Genomic DNA, 16,156 nt, shown 5'->3' with positions numbered 1-16,156 from the left:
TATGTTCTCTGATGAAAGTAAATTTTGCATTTCCTTTGGAAATCAAGGTCCCAGAGTCTGGAGGAAGAGAGGAGAGGCACAGAATCCATGTTGCTTGAGGTCCAGTGTAACGTTTCCACAGTCAGTGGTGGTTTGGGGTGCCATGTCATCTGCTGGTGTTGGTCCATTGTTTTTTCTGAGGTCCAAGGTCAACGCAGCCGTCTACCAATAAGTTTTATAGCACTTCATGTTTCCTGCTGCTGACAAACTTTATGGAGATGCAGATTTAACTTTCCAACAGGACCTGGCACCTGCACAAAGTACCAAAACTACCAGTACCTGGTTTAAGGACCATGATATCCCTGTTCTTGATTGGCCAGCAAACTCGCCTGACCTTGGGTATGGGGTATTGTGAAGAGGAAGATGCAATACGCCAGACCCAACAATTCAGAAGAGCTGAAGGCCACTATCAAAGCAACATGGTCTTTCATAACACCTGAGCAGTGCCACAGACTGATCGACTCCATGCCACGCCACATTGCTGCAGTAATCCAGGCCAAAGGAGTCCCAACCAAATATTGAGTGCTGTACATGCTCATACTTTTCATGTTCATACCTTTCAGTTGGCCAACATTTCTAAAAATCCTTTTTTTGCATTGGTCTTAATTGATATTCTAATTTTCCGAGATACTGAATTTGGGACTTTCATTAGTTGTCAGTTATAATCATTAAAATTAAAAGAAATAAACATTTGAAATACATCAGTCTGTGTGTAATGAATGAATCTAATATACAAGTTTCACTTTTTGAATGGAATTACTGAAAGAAATCAACTTTGTCATGATATTCTAATTTTATGACCGGCACCTGTATAACAAAGTGATAAAACAGCAGTTGGAAAGATACAGGATGTCAAGAGACAAGTAATGGTGACATTGGTACATAACCCCAGTCATCTACAGAGATATAATCTTTTTCCTAAAGTAAGTGCCAGATAATATAGAAACTGTGAACTTAAAGCAAGTGCAATGTACAGCAAAGGGTGGCTATAGCTTTTGTTTTTAATTAACTCTTAAGAGAGAAAACTTCAGAAAGAAGAGACATTATCCTATGGGCAAGGATCAGTTCAAGAAAAAAAAAGTAAATCAGGTGCAAACGTGAATCATTGTTACAAAGTAAAGAAGGTACAAATAGCATGAAAGAACAGATGAGAAGCTAGAAACTTGAATGAAACATCATTAAACAGCATATGAGTGAAACTCTTAAATTTAATGAGTAATGCAAGACAAGTGTAAAGTAAGCTATGAGCTGTGAGTACTCCAAGACGGCCATTGTCTAGCAACATGAAATGCATCTCGTTAAACAGGGTATGGACAAAATTGGCATAGGGCAAGAAAGATCATAGTTTTCTTTTGAGCAAGACAATAAAGCATGAAAGATAAAATGGTCGCCAATGCGACTTGATTTTCTATTTTGCGACTAGTTTTTCATTCCAGTCGCTGGTGGCGATTCTCTCTCTCAATCTAAGAAAAGTTTTAAATTTAAAGCAGCAGAAACAGCTTTTAATTATATACGAACACTCTCAACCCGCGTCTGCCTTTCCTATTACACTATCACATGATTAAAGCCAAACCGAAGTGAGGCATCATCTGACATGCCCACTCTGCTTCAAATGTCATCTCGCTAACTGCTGCGGATAGGGATCTAAAATAGAAGAGAATCGGGCCACGACTACTTCTCGAATTCCGTCCTAACTTTCCAAATAACACGCAAAATGTTCTAAGTTTCCATGTAACACGCAAAATGGCCAAACGAAAAATTTCTGACTTTTTCTCAATGCCCACTCGTCCAAATCCTGCCTTGTCTACTTCTGAACGAACCGAAGATAATTCAGTCAGTGGGTTATCTGAGGTACAGCCACTGGCGTCCGGAAATATATAGTTATTAAAGGATGACAACTCCGTCCCGTTAGCAAAATCTTCTGCGCCCGTGGCTCCGACGCCTGGAACACAGTTTAAAGCGGCTTGGTTACAGGAGTTCGCTTGGTTACAGTATGACAAGGGAAAGATGTATTGCAGCTTTTGTGCACAAGCCGGACAAGAAATTGCTGGTAAAACAGAATTAATTTGTGGTACGAGCCATTTTAAAAAGGAAACTGTGAAAAAGCATGGTGAGAGTAAGAAACACAAGAATGCCAGAGACTGTGTGATAGCTAGGTCTGCTCCTCGTGACACCCCCATGGCAAAGGCACTGCAACGTGCTTGTGAGAAAGTGACAGAAAATGAGATGTGAGAATTAAAAATAAAATTCAATGTAGCATATATGATTGCACTGGAAGAAATAACATTCACAAAGTTTAAATCTCAAATTCTGCTGATAAAGAATGGCATGGATGTGTCAAAAACATATGATAATGATACAGCATGTGCAGAGTTTGTAGGTTGCATTGTAGATGAATTAAAAAGTAATGTGCTGGAAGAAGCTTTAAAGGTAAACTACATCTCTGTTATAACTGATTGTGGAACAGATGTCCCAGGGAAAGACAATGTTATCACATACTGTAGGAATGTATCTGATGGAACACCTAAGACTCATGTAGTAGGTTTGGCTGAGATTGATTATGGTCATACAGAAGGGATTCAAAACACCATTAAATCACTGCTTCAGAATGCTGACCCAACCAACCCAAATTGGTGGGTACATAAAATGTGTGCTTTTGGAGCAGATGGTGCAAGCGTGAACATGGGTGCAATAGGGGGAATAGGGAAACTTTTCATAAAAGAGATAGGTGAACATGCTCTGTCTTTCCACTGTCTACCCCATCGGCTGGAACTGACAATGCTAAACACACAAAGGTCAGTGCCAATGATTGAAAAAGTTTATGACCTTCTACAACTAGTGTGGAAAACGTATCATTTCAGTCCCAAAAGCAAGCGGGAGCTAAAGGCTATAGGAGCAGAGTTAGGATGCACAGTACGAAATCCATCAGCAGTAAAAACTCAGTGCTGGTTGACACACATTTATCAGGCACTCTCAGTTTTTCTCTATTCAAACTATGCAACAGGTCAGGGGCAGTACACTGCTGTGCATCATCATATGGAGGACCTTGCAGTCATGTCCAAAAACATAGACATTAAGGGAAGAGCCAAACACATTGTTCAGCAAATGGAAATCCTGTCTTTCGTTGCCTTTTGTCACTTTTTACATGACCTTATTTCAAAGGGCTCAAAGCTGAGCCTTATACTTCAAAAAAATTCTCATATACTTCCTCAGGCAATTACTGCAATTGTGGGCTATGTGGTAACAAAGGATTGAAGGAAAATGCTTTGAGAGAAGGGAAGCTGCGGGAATTCTTACAGCACATAGGTTCTCAGCCTGAAGGTTCAGTGCAACAGGAAGGGCCATCATCAAGCAGGAGTGAGAGGGCTGCAAGTAGCCACACAGTCATAACCTTCCAAAATGTTTAATTGAAAGGCCCCAGGTTGACATTACTGTTGAAGAATTGGAGATCAGGTTTGCAAACATGATGTCAAGTGTTACACAGCACAGACATTCAAAGGGATCAGAAATCATCAAGTCGTTTTCAGTGTTTTGTCATAATGCATGGCCAGAGGACATTGAAAGCTATGGCAAGTGTGAGATAGACACACTTGTTAAAAGGTACAGGGAGCGCTTATCAAACAAATGGCTGTGATGTCACAGCTGTGCAGAAGGAATGGCTAACGTTGAAAATATTAGTGAAGGGTCAGTTTATGGATAAGACTTACGGTAACCTATGGACAGTGATGCTGAGCAAGGAGCCATTCTGTACAGATTTTAAAAATCTGCTTCACTTAGTCGATATAATGCTTGTGCTTCCGATATCTGCAGCTCAGTGCGAGCGAGGATTTCCAGCACAAAACAGAATAAAATCAAAAGTGTGCAACTCCCTAAGTGTAGAAACACTGGAAGACTTGGTAAGGATCAGTACAGAGGGCCCTACACTTGAACTTTTTGACCCAGAGCCCAGTGTAAAGCAGTGGTTGTCAGCCAACAAAAAAAAGCGCAGACCAAAGTATGCTGGCTGGCTTAATGATGCTGATATTGTAATGGTTAGTGACAGTGAATTTGAAGAGTAATTAATTTCGTTATATTTGTACACTCATTGCAAAATGATTATTTCAGAAATTATTGTTTATAATGTTTGTTATTGTGTTGTTATGAATTAAACATTTTCAGTGTTTGTATTTGTAGTGTTCCTTACACATGTTGTGTATAAGACTCTGGACTTGAAGTATTGCTTATTAGTAAACATTTGCACTGTTCACATTTATGTGTCATTTATTCTTCTGTTATTATTATCTATAACACATTGCAGAGGACACTAGTAGGCAGGTCAAATAGCTCAGATAGGAGAAAGGAAAGGCAGTTCGAGGTAGACCAAAGAAACAAATAAACAATACAAGTAAATATTATTTGCTTATTTCACATTTGGCATGCGGTAGAGATTATGGCTCCCAAAAAAAAGCATTTGGCTCCTAAATATTTTGAGTTTAGGAGCCAATGGCTCCCAATTTTTTTTTTTCTGTCTGGGGCCCTGATATGCTACAATAGTCGTTACCAGAATAGAGCATACAACCATATAACTCATGTTCTTAAGTTTCTCCATTGCCTTCCAGTTAAGCATAAAGCTGATTCCAAAGTACTTCTTTTAACATGCAAAGATTTAAATGATTTGGGCCCTTTATGTATTGTACCTTACAATCATAGGATGCGGCTTTTACACTGATTAAATGTAGCTTCTGTGGAAGGTCATCCATTTAGCTGCACAACCCCAAGACAGTGGAGGTGATCTGTCTGTTAGTTTAAGGGATGACACTTTGGTTTCAGCACTTAAATATAGGCTGAACACTCATTATAAGTCAAGATTACCCAAGTTAGGCTGCTCTTATTACAAATATGTTGGTTGCTCAAAAAAAGCTTAGAGATCATTATGGAATGTTACTAAACTCTGAATTCTCATTTTTTCTTTGTATCATATTGTGGCACCATTGCTGCTTTGTTCAGATACCCAATCTGTCATTTGAGATAATTTGGATTCACTGGCCACCTTGTATTCAATGATTACTGATGAGAACTTCCCTGTTTTATTTCTTTTTATGCTTTTCTTGATTTCAGGTTGTGTTTATGATACTGTAAAACGCATAGAAGGTAAAGGTTGCCCATGATGTAGCTACATCATCAAAACTGACTTTGGTTATTATAATTATTGTGGATACTTCCACAGGCTTTTTGCCTCCAGGTATACTAGTAACACAAGTTTTTCTTTTCTCTCCGCCATTGTTAAATGTCCATATCTAAGTTCTTCTTCTAACTGTACTGTATATTTGCATATTTTGCTTTATATTTACTCATCAGGGTTTGTTTCTGGTTTACTGTTTGGGTATCTTGGTAATACATTATTTGCTTAATGTATGTAAAAATGAACTGAATTGGATTACAAACAACATTGCCGTAGAAATATAGGATTGTAACAATGCTTGAAGAATGTATCAAAGGGAATACCCATCTGTCCGCTTTTTTTACCCACTTATTCAGTTGATGGTCACTGTGAGTCTGTGTTTATTTCAGATAAAATGCAGGAGCCAACCCTAGAGAGGCTGCCCTGTTACGGTAATTAATGTTTATTGAACAAGGAACAACTATACAAAATAAATGGAGAAGCTGCTGAGAAAGGTGAATTAAGAGGATAAAGATGTTAGTCACTGGAAAATGTAGGGACCTAAATGTAAAGTTTTAAAAATATTAGTTTGTAAAATCTTTGTTTATCATGAGAAGGAAACCAGCAGTCTCTGAGTGGAATTAGAAATACTGAAGACAATACATGGTCAGAAAGCATAATGACAGATAAATCTGAACCCCATAATTGTGAGGGAAGTGAAGGTTCTTACAGTTCGGATGTTGATAGGATGTGATTAACGTTGTAAGGCAAAACCCTTTCCCAAAATTTGAGTTGCTAGTTGTGGCTTATGTGGGATTATATTATATTCTACTAAACACCACAAGTGTTTGTAATAACTTGGTTTAAAGACCAGGGTGAATTTCCCTTATTTTGATGACATGCTGGATACAGATGGAAGTTCAGTGATGAGAAGTATGAAATATTCCTGGATTCTTTTAAACTTTTAATGGAGTATTTTTTGGCATTTTAAGAAAACTGTTATGCAAGCCCTGTGATATTTATTGAGGTCTAAGAGAGTCTGGGCATGTAGAATAAAAGACTGATGGGTTAATGGGTGGGGTGTTGGTTGAAGCCAAAAAATATTATATAAGTAAGTATGTAATAAGTATTATATAAGTATATATTATTATATGTATATATATATATTATAGTTTACGTAAGCATCATATATAAGAAGGACTGATTTCACACTTAAGGGGTCTTAAGAATGAAGAAAATGGAGGTGAGAAATTTGGGGTTATCAGCCAGCCTTGAATAGCTCAGATTTTTCTTCTCTTTTATTATGATACTTCATCGCCCCTCAGAACAGCGGCCTGTTCTGTAGTACATTCTTTCTCTCATATGCGACCCTGTGTGATGTTGATTTATCTTCTGAACCATTGTATCATTATTTTGGTCAATGTGACATGCAGCATTATACAGTTCCCCTAATTTTTCAAGTAGATTTCATCCCTTTGACATTGTATTCTTACTAAAGATCAGAATTTTCACTGGTGGAGCTTTGACAAGATTTTGACAATTCTAGATCTCTGAACATGTTTAGTCTGTGCTGCTGCCACTCAAACATTTAAAATGCAGAATGTTTTCCACGTCTACAGTACTCTACTTGGCATCATATCACTGTTTTGTGTAATTCTCTTGCCTGGAATTTATGTCTTATTTTGTAACCTGTTCTGTTTTTTCAGTGCCTATAGATGCAACAGTTGGAATAAAAATGCTATATGTCTTTGTGGATATTCAAATTGACACAGCCCACTTCATTGAAACATTGCGATTCAACTTCTCTCCTGGTTCTAGTCTGGCTCTAGTCAGCACCATTCAATTTGTTGCTGCATTACAGGTAATCCACTAAGCGTTAGCTTTATTAGCCATCTTTCATGAAGGTTGTGTTTCAAATCTACTTTGTTTCTTTTATGTTTTACATAAAACATTTAACAAATATAAGGTTTACTAAAGCTACATAATTACAAAAGATATCCTTATCTATTTAAAATTTAGTTTTCTAGCTCAATAACATGGAGATGAAAATGAACGATTTCAAACTACTATAGCCGAGAACATCTTAATTATACATTGATTAGTTTGTCTTTGCCACTTATGCTATGCTGTCAGTTTGTGGGCCACAAATAAATCTGTTTCTTACTCCTCAGATAAACCTGCATGTTAAAAAGTATTCCTTTATTACTTTAACATACTATGTTAAGAAAATCTCACTTTGTCTGAACATTTTCTTTTCATGAAAATTTAGAACATTTAGAGCAATTTCGATGAGAACAGGCTGTTAAGCCCAAAAAGGTTATCCACCCTAGTCACCTTGATTGTCCAAAATAATAGCCAGTCAAAGTTTGAAGGTCTCTAAACACCTACTCTGCACCACACTATTTGGTAATTTATTCCATGTGTCTGTCATTTTTTGCTAGAAGAAAAACTTTCTAAAATTTAATAATAATTATTTATTTAAAAATGTAAGTTAAATTTTATCTGCCACAAATCTGCCCAAGCCTGTATGCTGTCTTAGTCCCTCTGCGCCAGATTAGCTGATTCTACATTATCTCTCCTTTCATATAGTTTGGTTTCATCTGCAAACCTAAGCAGCTTGTTGATTTTATTCCTACATAGATTTTACTGTACATATATTCTTGTCTCTTGTCATCTTAAAATGACTTCTGATTAAACGATTTAAAATAAACCTCACAAATTGCTCATGCAAAATAAAACATCGGGACTCTTTCTAATCTCCTCTTTTCTTTTAAGTTACTTAAGGTGGTGGATAACCAAGCTGAAGTTCATCTGCTCAGCAGCACTTAATTATTATCTCTTAACTATGTAGGTTTCTTGCACTTACCTAACCATAGAGACAACAGTAATTAAGGTTTTCTGTGTTTGTGTGTGTCTCACATGCAGTCCTGACCAATATTTTATTCCAATTTTTGATTCATCAAAGTAGCCACTGTTGCTGACATAACAGCCAAACTCTGGTAACACTTTTGATTCAGAATGTCAGTCATTCTGTGCAAGTCACCAACTCTGCCTCCAGCAAAAGAACCCCAGACCATAACACTTCCTCCTCCATGTTTGACAGTTGGGTGTCAAACATTGAGGAACCAAATGTTTTTTTATATATCAAGACCATCACAAAACATACAGTAATCACAAACAGAACGTTGCATGGTACCTCGGCGAGCTCTGTAAGCTGTGCTAATTTGTTGAAGGAAAGTTGTGGTGTAGACTGACTGGCAGGATGACACCCAACCTTTTGCTGCATCCAAATAGTTCCCTCATCCTTATCTAAGTTCACCTTTGTTTTAGACATCTTTATTTGAAAACAGCAGTGTCAGATCAGGGCGAGCAATGAACACGACTGAGAGTGTAAAACTGAATTAAAAAAAAAAAAAAAGTAAAATTTACAAGTACCATACATTTACATCAGTTGTTACAGACTCAAATCAAATGTTTTTTATTGTGTAATGATAACAATAAGAGCAGCTCACTACTGAAAACTTTTATTTTGGGAAGCAGCCAAGATCGATCCCACAACCTGTTAATTATGAGTCAGTAGTTCTTACCGCTGTACTACCAAAGGAGTCATGTCAACGAAGTACACTAACCTGATTTCTTTTTCTTCGGTTAAATCTTATATATAAACATCTACGCATGGAAGTGTGTGTGTCTATCCATCCGGGATGTGAGGTGGAGTCGGGGTAAGGGCTCTGCCTTCGAGGAAACAGAAAACTCGCTTAGCCACTAACACAAGTGAGGCCAGCACGTCAGCAAAACGAAACCTCAGAAGAAAGACAAAGTCGCTTAGCCACTAACATCGGCAAAACAGTATCCCTTTTAATTTTCCTTCCACCACTAATGCACAAGCGATACAAGCACGTTGGCAAAACAAATCCTCCTAGAAGAGAGTTGCCCAGAGTAGTTCCTTTCAATTTTCTGACATCTCATTTCATTTTTTTTTCCTAACGATTTCAATAGTTTCTAGAACCCAGGGCTTTTTACAGTATGGGCTTACACAGCTAGTTCTTGAATAAAAGCACACTTGTTTTGTTATACTTGTACCTCTTGTGAAAGAGCTTATTTTATATTTGGACTTCAGTCTTCACACATTATACACTTCATTTCAAAATTTTGTTGTTAGTACTAAAACATGAAAAAAGTTTGTCTTTTAGTTATGTGTTCAACATTTCTTTCATTTCCTATCATTTTTCACTTACATAGATCTTTGTAGACACGGAACACACATGAAATGCATGTGTTCCAAATAACAATATATTATTTACTCTATACAGCTCCAGGTACCTCACTCCCAGATAAGCAAGTCTTGATCTGGGAGGGCTTTTTGCCCTTTCTGTGGCAGTGGGGGGATAGGACAGCAGGCTGCTTGTGCTGATCGACACATTTGCAAACCAAAAGATGATGAATGGGATTTAAGATGGGCCAGGATTACAAGTTTTTTTGTAGACTTCAGGAATACTAGTGTTAAGAGAGACAGAGGGTTTTTAAGTAATCAACAGTTGGGACATCTGTTAAAATTCTTTGCTTAAACTTGCAAGGCTTAACTTACTTTAGTTGCTGCAGATCTTCTGTAGGTTTTAATCTATTAGTTTTTCCCTGAAAAATATTTGTAATATTCTGGTATTTCTTTTTTTTTTTTTGGTTTTAAATTCATAACGCTAACAGTTTATGCTTACCTTTTTAACATTTTAGGTCATTCATTGCATTTCAACTGATTACATTTTTAAAAAAACTAGAAAAGCTGAGGTATTCTAAAACAGTGTTTCCCAAACTCGGTCCTGGGGACCCCCTGTTGCTGCAGGTTTTTGTTCCAACCACATTCCTAATCAGTGACAACACCTGATAACACTGAGCTCATTTAATTGGCTGGTATTTTTTTTTCTTTTATTCGACATTCAGAAAAGCATAGCAGCATGAGTTTTACATTTATAAGACATTTATAAATATTTCTGCTTTTGCTACAGATTTAAATGCTTAACTCTCTTTTGTTGATTTCATTATACTTTGCCCTTTCTCTGTGCAGTTTTGTCCCCCTTCATTGTATCTTAATAATGACAGTTTAAAACGAGCAGATCAGATACCCAGGAAAACAACACTGTATAATCAAACTACTTTAGCGTCAGACCCATTAATTTGTAAATAATGGATTAATTAAACAATTAGAACACCTTGAAAAGTAGAATGAAAATCAAGATGAAAATACTGTTAAAAAGAAAAAAATATACAGTATATCATTCCTCTATAACTGCTTGGTACATTTTAATATTTTTTTTTTTTAGCAAACTTAGTTTTCTAATTTCTATTTTGTTTCCTAAGAAATAAAAATGAAAAATGAAGGTTGGCGTCCTTCAACATCTGCAATAAGATGCTGCAGATATTCTACCAGACAGTTGTGGCGAGTGCCCTCTTCTACGCGGTAGTGTGCTGGGGAGGCAGCATAAGGAAGAAGGACGTCTCACTCCTGGACAAACTTGTTAGGAAGGCAGGCTCTATTGTAGGAATGAAGCTGGACAGTTTAACATCTGTAGCAGAGTGATGGGCACTAAGCAAACTCCTGTCAATCATGGAGAATTCACTGCATCCACTGAACAGTGTCATCTCCACGCAGAGGAGTAGCTTCAGTGACAGACTGCTGTCACTGTCCTGCTCCACTGATAGACTGAGGAGATCGTTCCTCCCCCCCACTATGCATCTCTTTAGTTCTACCCATAAGTTATTGTGTGCTTTTACATGCATTTTTATTACTCTTTAATTTAATATTGTTTTTTGTATCAGTATACTGCTGCTGGATTATGTGAATTTCCCCTTGGGATTAATAAAGTAAGTCATATCTATCTATCTATCTATCTATCTATCTATCTATCTATCTATCTATCTATCTATCTATCTATCTATCTATCTATCTATCTATCTATCTATCTATCTATCTATCTATCTATCTATCTATCTATCTATCTATCTATCTATCTATCTATCTATCTATCTATCTATCGAAACACAGAACTTGGGAAGTATCAGTTCACGTAATTAACCCAGAAGTTCAATTAAAACCAGAAGCTGGTTGGAATAAAAACCTGCTACTCAAATCATCAAAAGGTTTGTTGTTTTTGTCTACTTCCATCCACAGATGTTTCCTATGTTTAGGATTGCAAGTTCTCTGTGACTTTAGTTTTACTTAAACTAAATGGTGATAAATCTGAGTTCCGCCTTTTGTCATACAAAGCCTCAGCTGGCAAAACTGGATTGAATGGTTCTGCTGGCAGATATTTGTACCATTCAGGCCACTGCTCACATTTGGCTGCTATCAGCAACCTTGTTAAATTTACTTTTTCTACCTTTCAAGTCTTTTCTGATTAAGGTAATCACTAACAGCACCTGCTTCTCTTTCTTAGTGAAGCAGAATGTATTTGTTTTATCATTTATATTTTACATTATTTTATTAACATCAAGGTTTCACTACAATACATATACTATATTACAGACAAGACATACAGCAATTCATCAATAGGTACAATTTAATGTGCGGATAGAATAAAAAATTAATATGAAGTATTAATGGACACTGAAATGTATAAAAAGTTAGCAAAGGTTCAGCAGGTTCAGTTAATTGTGGACATTGTGGTAAATACCTCCTAAAAAAACTGAACTATTCCTTATAAAGTAAATTGAATTTTCTAATTTTAGGAGAAATATGCCACCATTTTTCTATTGTGTTATTGCTAATTCAAAATTGGTTCTTTTGTTGGGTATGTACATGAGTGAGTCCTGCGATAGACTAGTGCCTGCCCTGGGCTTTTCAGTGCATTGTGCCAAGTGTTGCTAAAGAAGGTGAAACCCTATGGTTCTGAACTGAATTAAGCAGGTTGGGCGTCCATTTCTTCAATCTGAGATACCCTGTTTCTATGAAAAACAGTACATATAATTTTATGTAACCATCCTTTAAACTCCAGAAACTATACACATGGCAGTCCAATTAATACCAAAACATTATGCCCCACTGTTATAAAAGTTTTAAAAACTGTATAATATTTCATGAAATACTTATAAACTGAAACCCACCTTCTGTAAGTGGATTAAAATGGAATTGAAATCTTCACTGTTAAATACTTTTTGAATGGAATCTTTAAACTTTTGTAGAGCTCCAAAAATAATTTTAGTTTAATTGCGGTCCTCTCTTAGCTATACATTCTTTTTCAGTCCTTATTGTCCCAGGGGCTGAAGCCTATCCCAGTAGCTTCACCCACAAGCCAGAAAACAACCCCAGATGATTGTGTGCCTGTGACTTGCTTGTCCATAACAGGTTACATGTATGATACTGCCACAATTTGTAAAATTGCAAAATAGTGTATAACTTATTTTGAACCTAACATTTTATTCAAATCCTAAATGCTCAAGCTCAGGGGTGCCCACACTTTTTTGGCTTCAAGCTACTTTTAAAATGACCAGGACGAAATGATCTACCTACTTTAAAAATTATATATATTTTTATATATTTTTATATATATATTTTATATATATAAATTATTTTTCATTTTTATGAGTTCTATATATATATATATATATATATATATATATATATACACACAGTGGGTACGGAAAGTATTCAGACCCCTTCAATTTTTCACTCTTTGTTATATTGCAGCCATTTGCTAAAATCATTTAAATTTCTTTTTTCCCTCATTAATGTACACACAGCACCCTATATTGACAGACAAAAAAAAGAATTTTTGAAATTGTTGCAGATTTATTAAAAGAGAAAAACTGAAATATCACATGGTCCTAAGTATGCAGACCCTTTGCTCAGTATTTAGTAGAAGCACCCTTTTGAGCTAATACAGCCATGAGTCTTCTTGGGAAAGATGCAACAAGTTTTTCACTCCTGGATTTGGGGATCCTCTGCCTTCCTCCTTACAGATCCTCTCCAGTTCTGTCAGGTTGGATGGTAAACGTTAGTGGACAGCCATTTTTAGGTCTCTCCAGAGATGCTCAATGGCTGGGCCATTCAAGAACAGTCACAGAGTTGTTGTGAAGCCACTCCTTTGTTATTTTAGCTGTGTGCTTAGGGTCATTGTCTTGTTGGAAGGTAAACCTTCGGCCCAGTCTGAGGTCCTTAGCACTCTGGAGAAGGTTCTTGTCCAGGATATCCCTGTACTTGGCCGCATTCATCTTTCCCTCGATTGCAACCAGTTGTCCTGTCCCTGCAGCTGAAAAACACCCCCACAGCATGATGCTGCCACCACCATGCTTCACTGTGGGGACTGTATTGGACAAGTGATGAGCAGTGCCTGGTTGTCTCCACACATACCGCTTAGAATTAAGGCCAAAAAGTTCTATCTTGGTCTCATCAGACCAGAGAATCTTATTTCTCACCATCTCAGAGTCCTTCAGGTATCTTTTAGCAAACTCCATGTGGGCTGTCATGTGTCTTGCGCTGAGGAGAGGCTTCCGACAGGCCACTCAGCCATAAAGCCCTGACTGGTGGAGGGCTGCAGTGATGGTTGACTTTCTACAACTTTCTCCCATCTCCTGACTGCATCTCTGGAGCTCAGCCAAAGTGATCTTTGGGTTCTTCTTTACCTCTCTCACCAAGGCTCTTCTCCCCCAGTAGCTCAGCTTGGCCGTAGGGCCAGCTCTAGGAAGGGTTCTGGTCATCCCAAACGTCTTCCATTTAAGGATTATGGAAGCCACTGTGGTCTTGGGAACCTTAAGTGCAGCAGAAATGTTTTTGTAACCTCGGCCAGATCTGTGCCTTGCCACAATTCTGTCTCTGAGCTCTTCAGGCAGTTCCTTTGACCTAATGATTCTCATTTGCTCTGACATGCATTGTGAGCTGTAAGGTCTTATATAAACAGGTTTGTGGCTTTCCTAATCAAGTCCAATCAGTATAATCAAACACAGCTGGACTCAAATGAAGGTGATCTCAAGGATGATCAGAAGAAATGGAAAGCACCTGAGTTAAATACAGTATATGAGTGTCACAGCAAAGGGTCTGAATTTCTTTTTTAATAAATCTACAACAATTTCAAAAATTCTTTTTTTGTCTGTCAATATGGGGTGCTGTGTGTACATTAATGAGGAAAAAAATAAATTTAAATGATTTTAGCAAATGGCTGCAATATAACAAAAGAGTGAAAAATTGAAGGGGGTCTGAATACTTTCCGTACCCACTGTGTGTGTATATATATATGTATATATATATATATATATATATATATATATATATATATATATATATATATATATATACTAGCAAAATACCGTGCTTACTATGGAGAAGTATTGTGTTAAAGAAGTAATGAAAAAGAAAAGGAAACATTTTAATAATAACGTAACATGATTGACAATGTAATTGTGTTGTCATGAGTGTTGCTGGCATATATATATATAGATATATACACACACACACATATAAACATATATATACACACAGACACACACACATATATATACATATACAGTATATACATATCTAAATATATATACACACACACACATATATATATATATATATATATATATATATATATATATATATATATATATATATATATATATAAAATATATATATATATATATATATATACATACAGTGGGATGCAAAAGTTTGGGCAACCTTGTTAATAGTCATTATTTTCCCGTATAAATCGTTGGTTGTTACGATAAAAAATGCCAGTTAAATATATCATATAGGAGACACACACAGTGATATTTGAGAAGTGAAATGAAGTTTATTGGATTTACAGAAACTGTGCAATAGTTGTTCAAACAAAATCAGGCAGGTGCATAAATTTGGGCACCACAGAAAAGAAATGAAATCAATATTTAGTAGATCCGCCTTTTGCAGAAATTACAGCCTCTAAACGCTTCCAATGAGAGTCTGGATTGTGGTTGAAGGTATTTTGGACCATTCCTCTTTACAAAACATCTCTAGTTCATTCAGGTTTGATGGCTTCCGAGCATGGACAGCTGTCTTTAACTCACACCACAGATTTTCAATTATATTCAGGTCTGGGGACTGAGATGGCCATTCCAGAACATAGTACTTGTTCCTCTGCATGAATGCCTGAGTGGATTTTGAGCAGTGTTTCGGGTCGTTGTCTTGTTGAAAGATCCAGCCCCGGCGCTGCTTCAGCTTTGTCACTGATTCCTGGACATTGGTCTCCAGAATCTGCTGATACTGAGTGGAATCCATGCGTCCCTCAATTTTGACAAGATTCCCAGTCCCTGCACAGGCCACACAGCCCCACAGCATGATGGAACCACCACCATATTTTACTGTAGGTAGCCGGTGTTTTTCTAGGAATGCTGTGTTCTTTTTCCTCCATGCATAACGCCCCTTGTTATGCCCAAATAACTCAATTTTAGTTTCATCAGTCCACAGCACCTTATTCCAAAATGAAACTGGCTTGTCCAAATGTGCTTGAGCATACCTCAAGCGGCTCTGTTTGTGCTGTGGGCGGAGAAAAGGCTTCCACTGCATCACTCTCGCATACAGCATTTCCTTGTGTAAAGTGCGCCGAATGGTTGAACGATGCACAGTGACTCCATCTGCTGCAAGATGATGTTGTAGGTCTTTGGTGCTGGTCTGTGGGTTGACGCTGACTGTTCTCACCATTCGTCGCTTCTGTCTATCCGAAATCTTTCTTGGTCTGCCACTTCGAGCCTTAACTTGAACTGAGCCTGTGGTCTTCCATTTCCTCAATATGTTCCTAACTGTGGAAACAGACAGCTTAAATCTCTGGGACAGCTTTCTGTATCCTTCCCTAAACCATGATGGTGAACAATCTTTGTCTTCAGGTCATTTGAGAGTTGTTTTGTGACCCCCATGTTGCTACTCTTCAGAGAAAATTAAAGGAGGAGGGAAATTTACAATTGACCCCCTTAAATACTCTTTCTCATTATAGGATTCACCTGTGTATCTAGGTCAGGGGTCACTGA

The 16,156-nt window shown here is 37.2% G+C and overlaps 1 protein-coding gene across 2 annotated transcripts in view; it reads left to right on the top strand.

Annotated features, from left to right (window-relative positions):
* dph1 (diphthamide biosynthesis 1) overlaps positions 1 to 16,156 on the top strand; it is a 419,970-nt gene that overhangs the window by 295,479 nt on the left and 108,335 nt on the right. For both annotated transcript variants that reach the window (XM_039757210.1, XM_039757212.1), the window contains one exon: positions 6,886 to 7,040. In XM_039757210.1, the coding sequence (XP_039613144.1) occupies positions 6,886 to 7,040 (155 nt within the window). The remainder of the gene's footprint in view (positions 1 to 6,885; positions 7,041 to 16,156) is intronic.

This window comes from Polypterus senegalus, chromosome 6, assembly GCF_016835505.1.
Source record: "Polypterus senegalus isolate Bchr_013 chromosome 6, ASM1683550v1, whole genome shotgun sequence".
In the NCBI taxonomy this organism is placed as follows: Eukaryota; Metazoa; Chordata; class Cladistia; order Polypteriformes; family Polypteridae; genus Polypterus; species Polypterus senegalus.
Note: the sequence above shows the minus strand (reverse complement) of the source record. Positions and strands in the feature narration are given on the sequence as shown.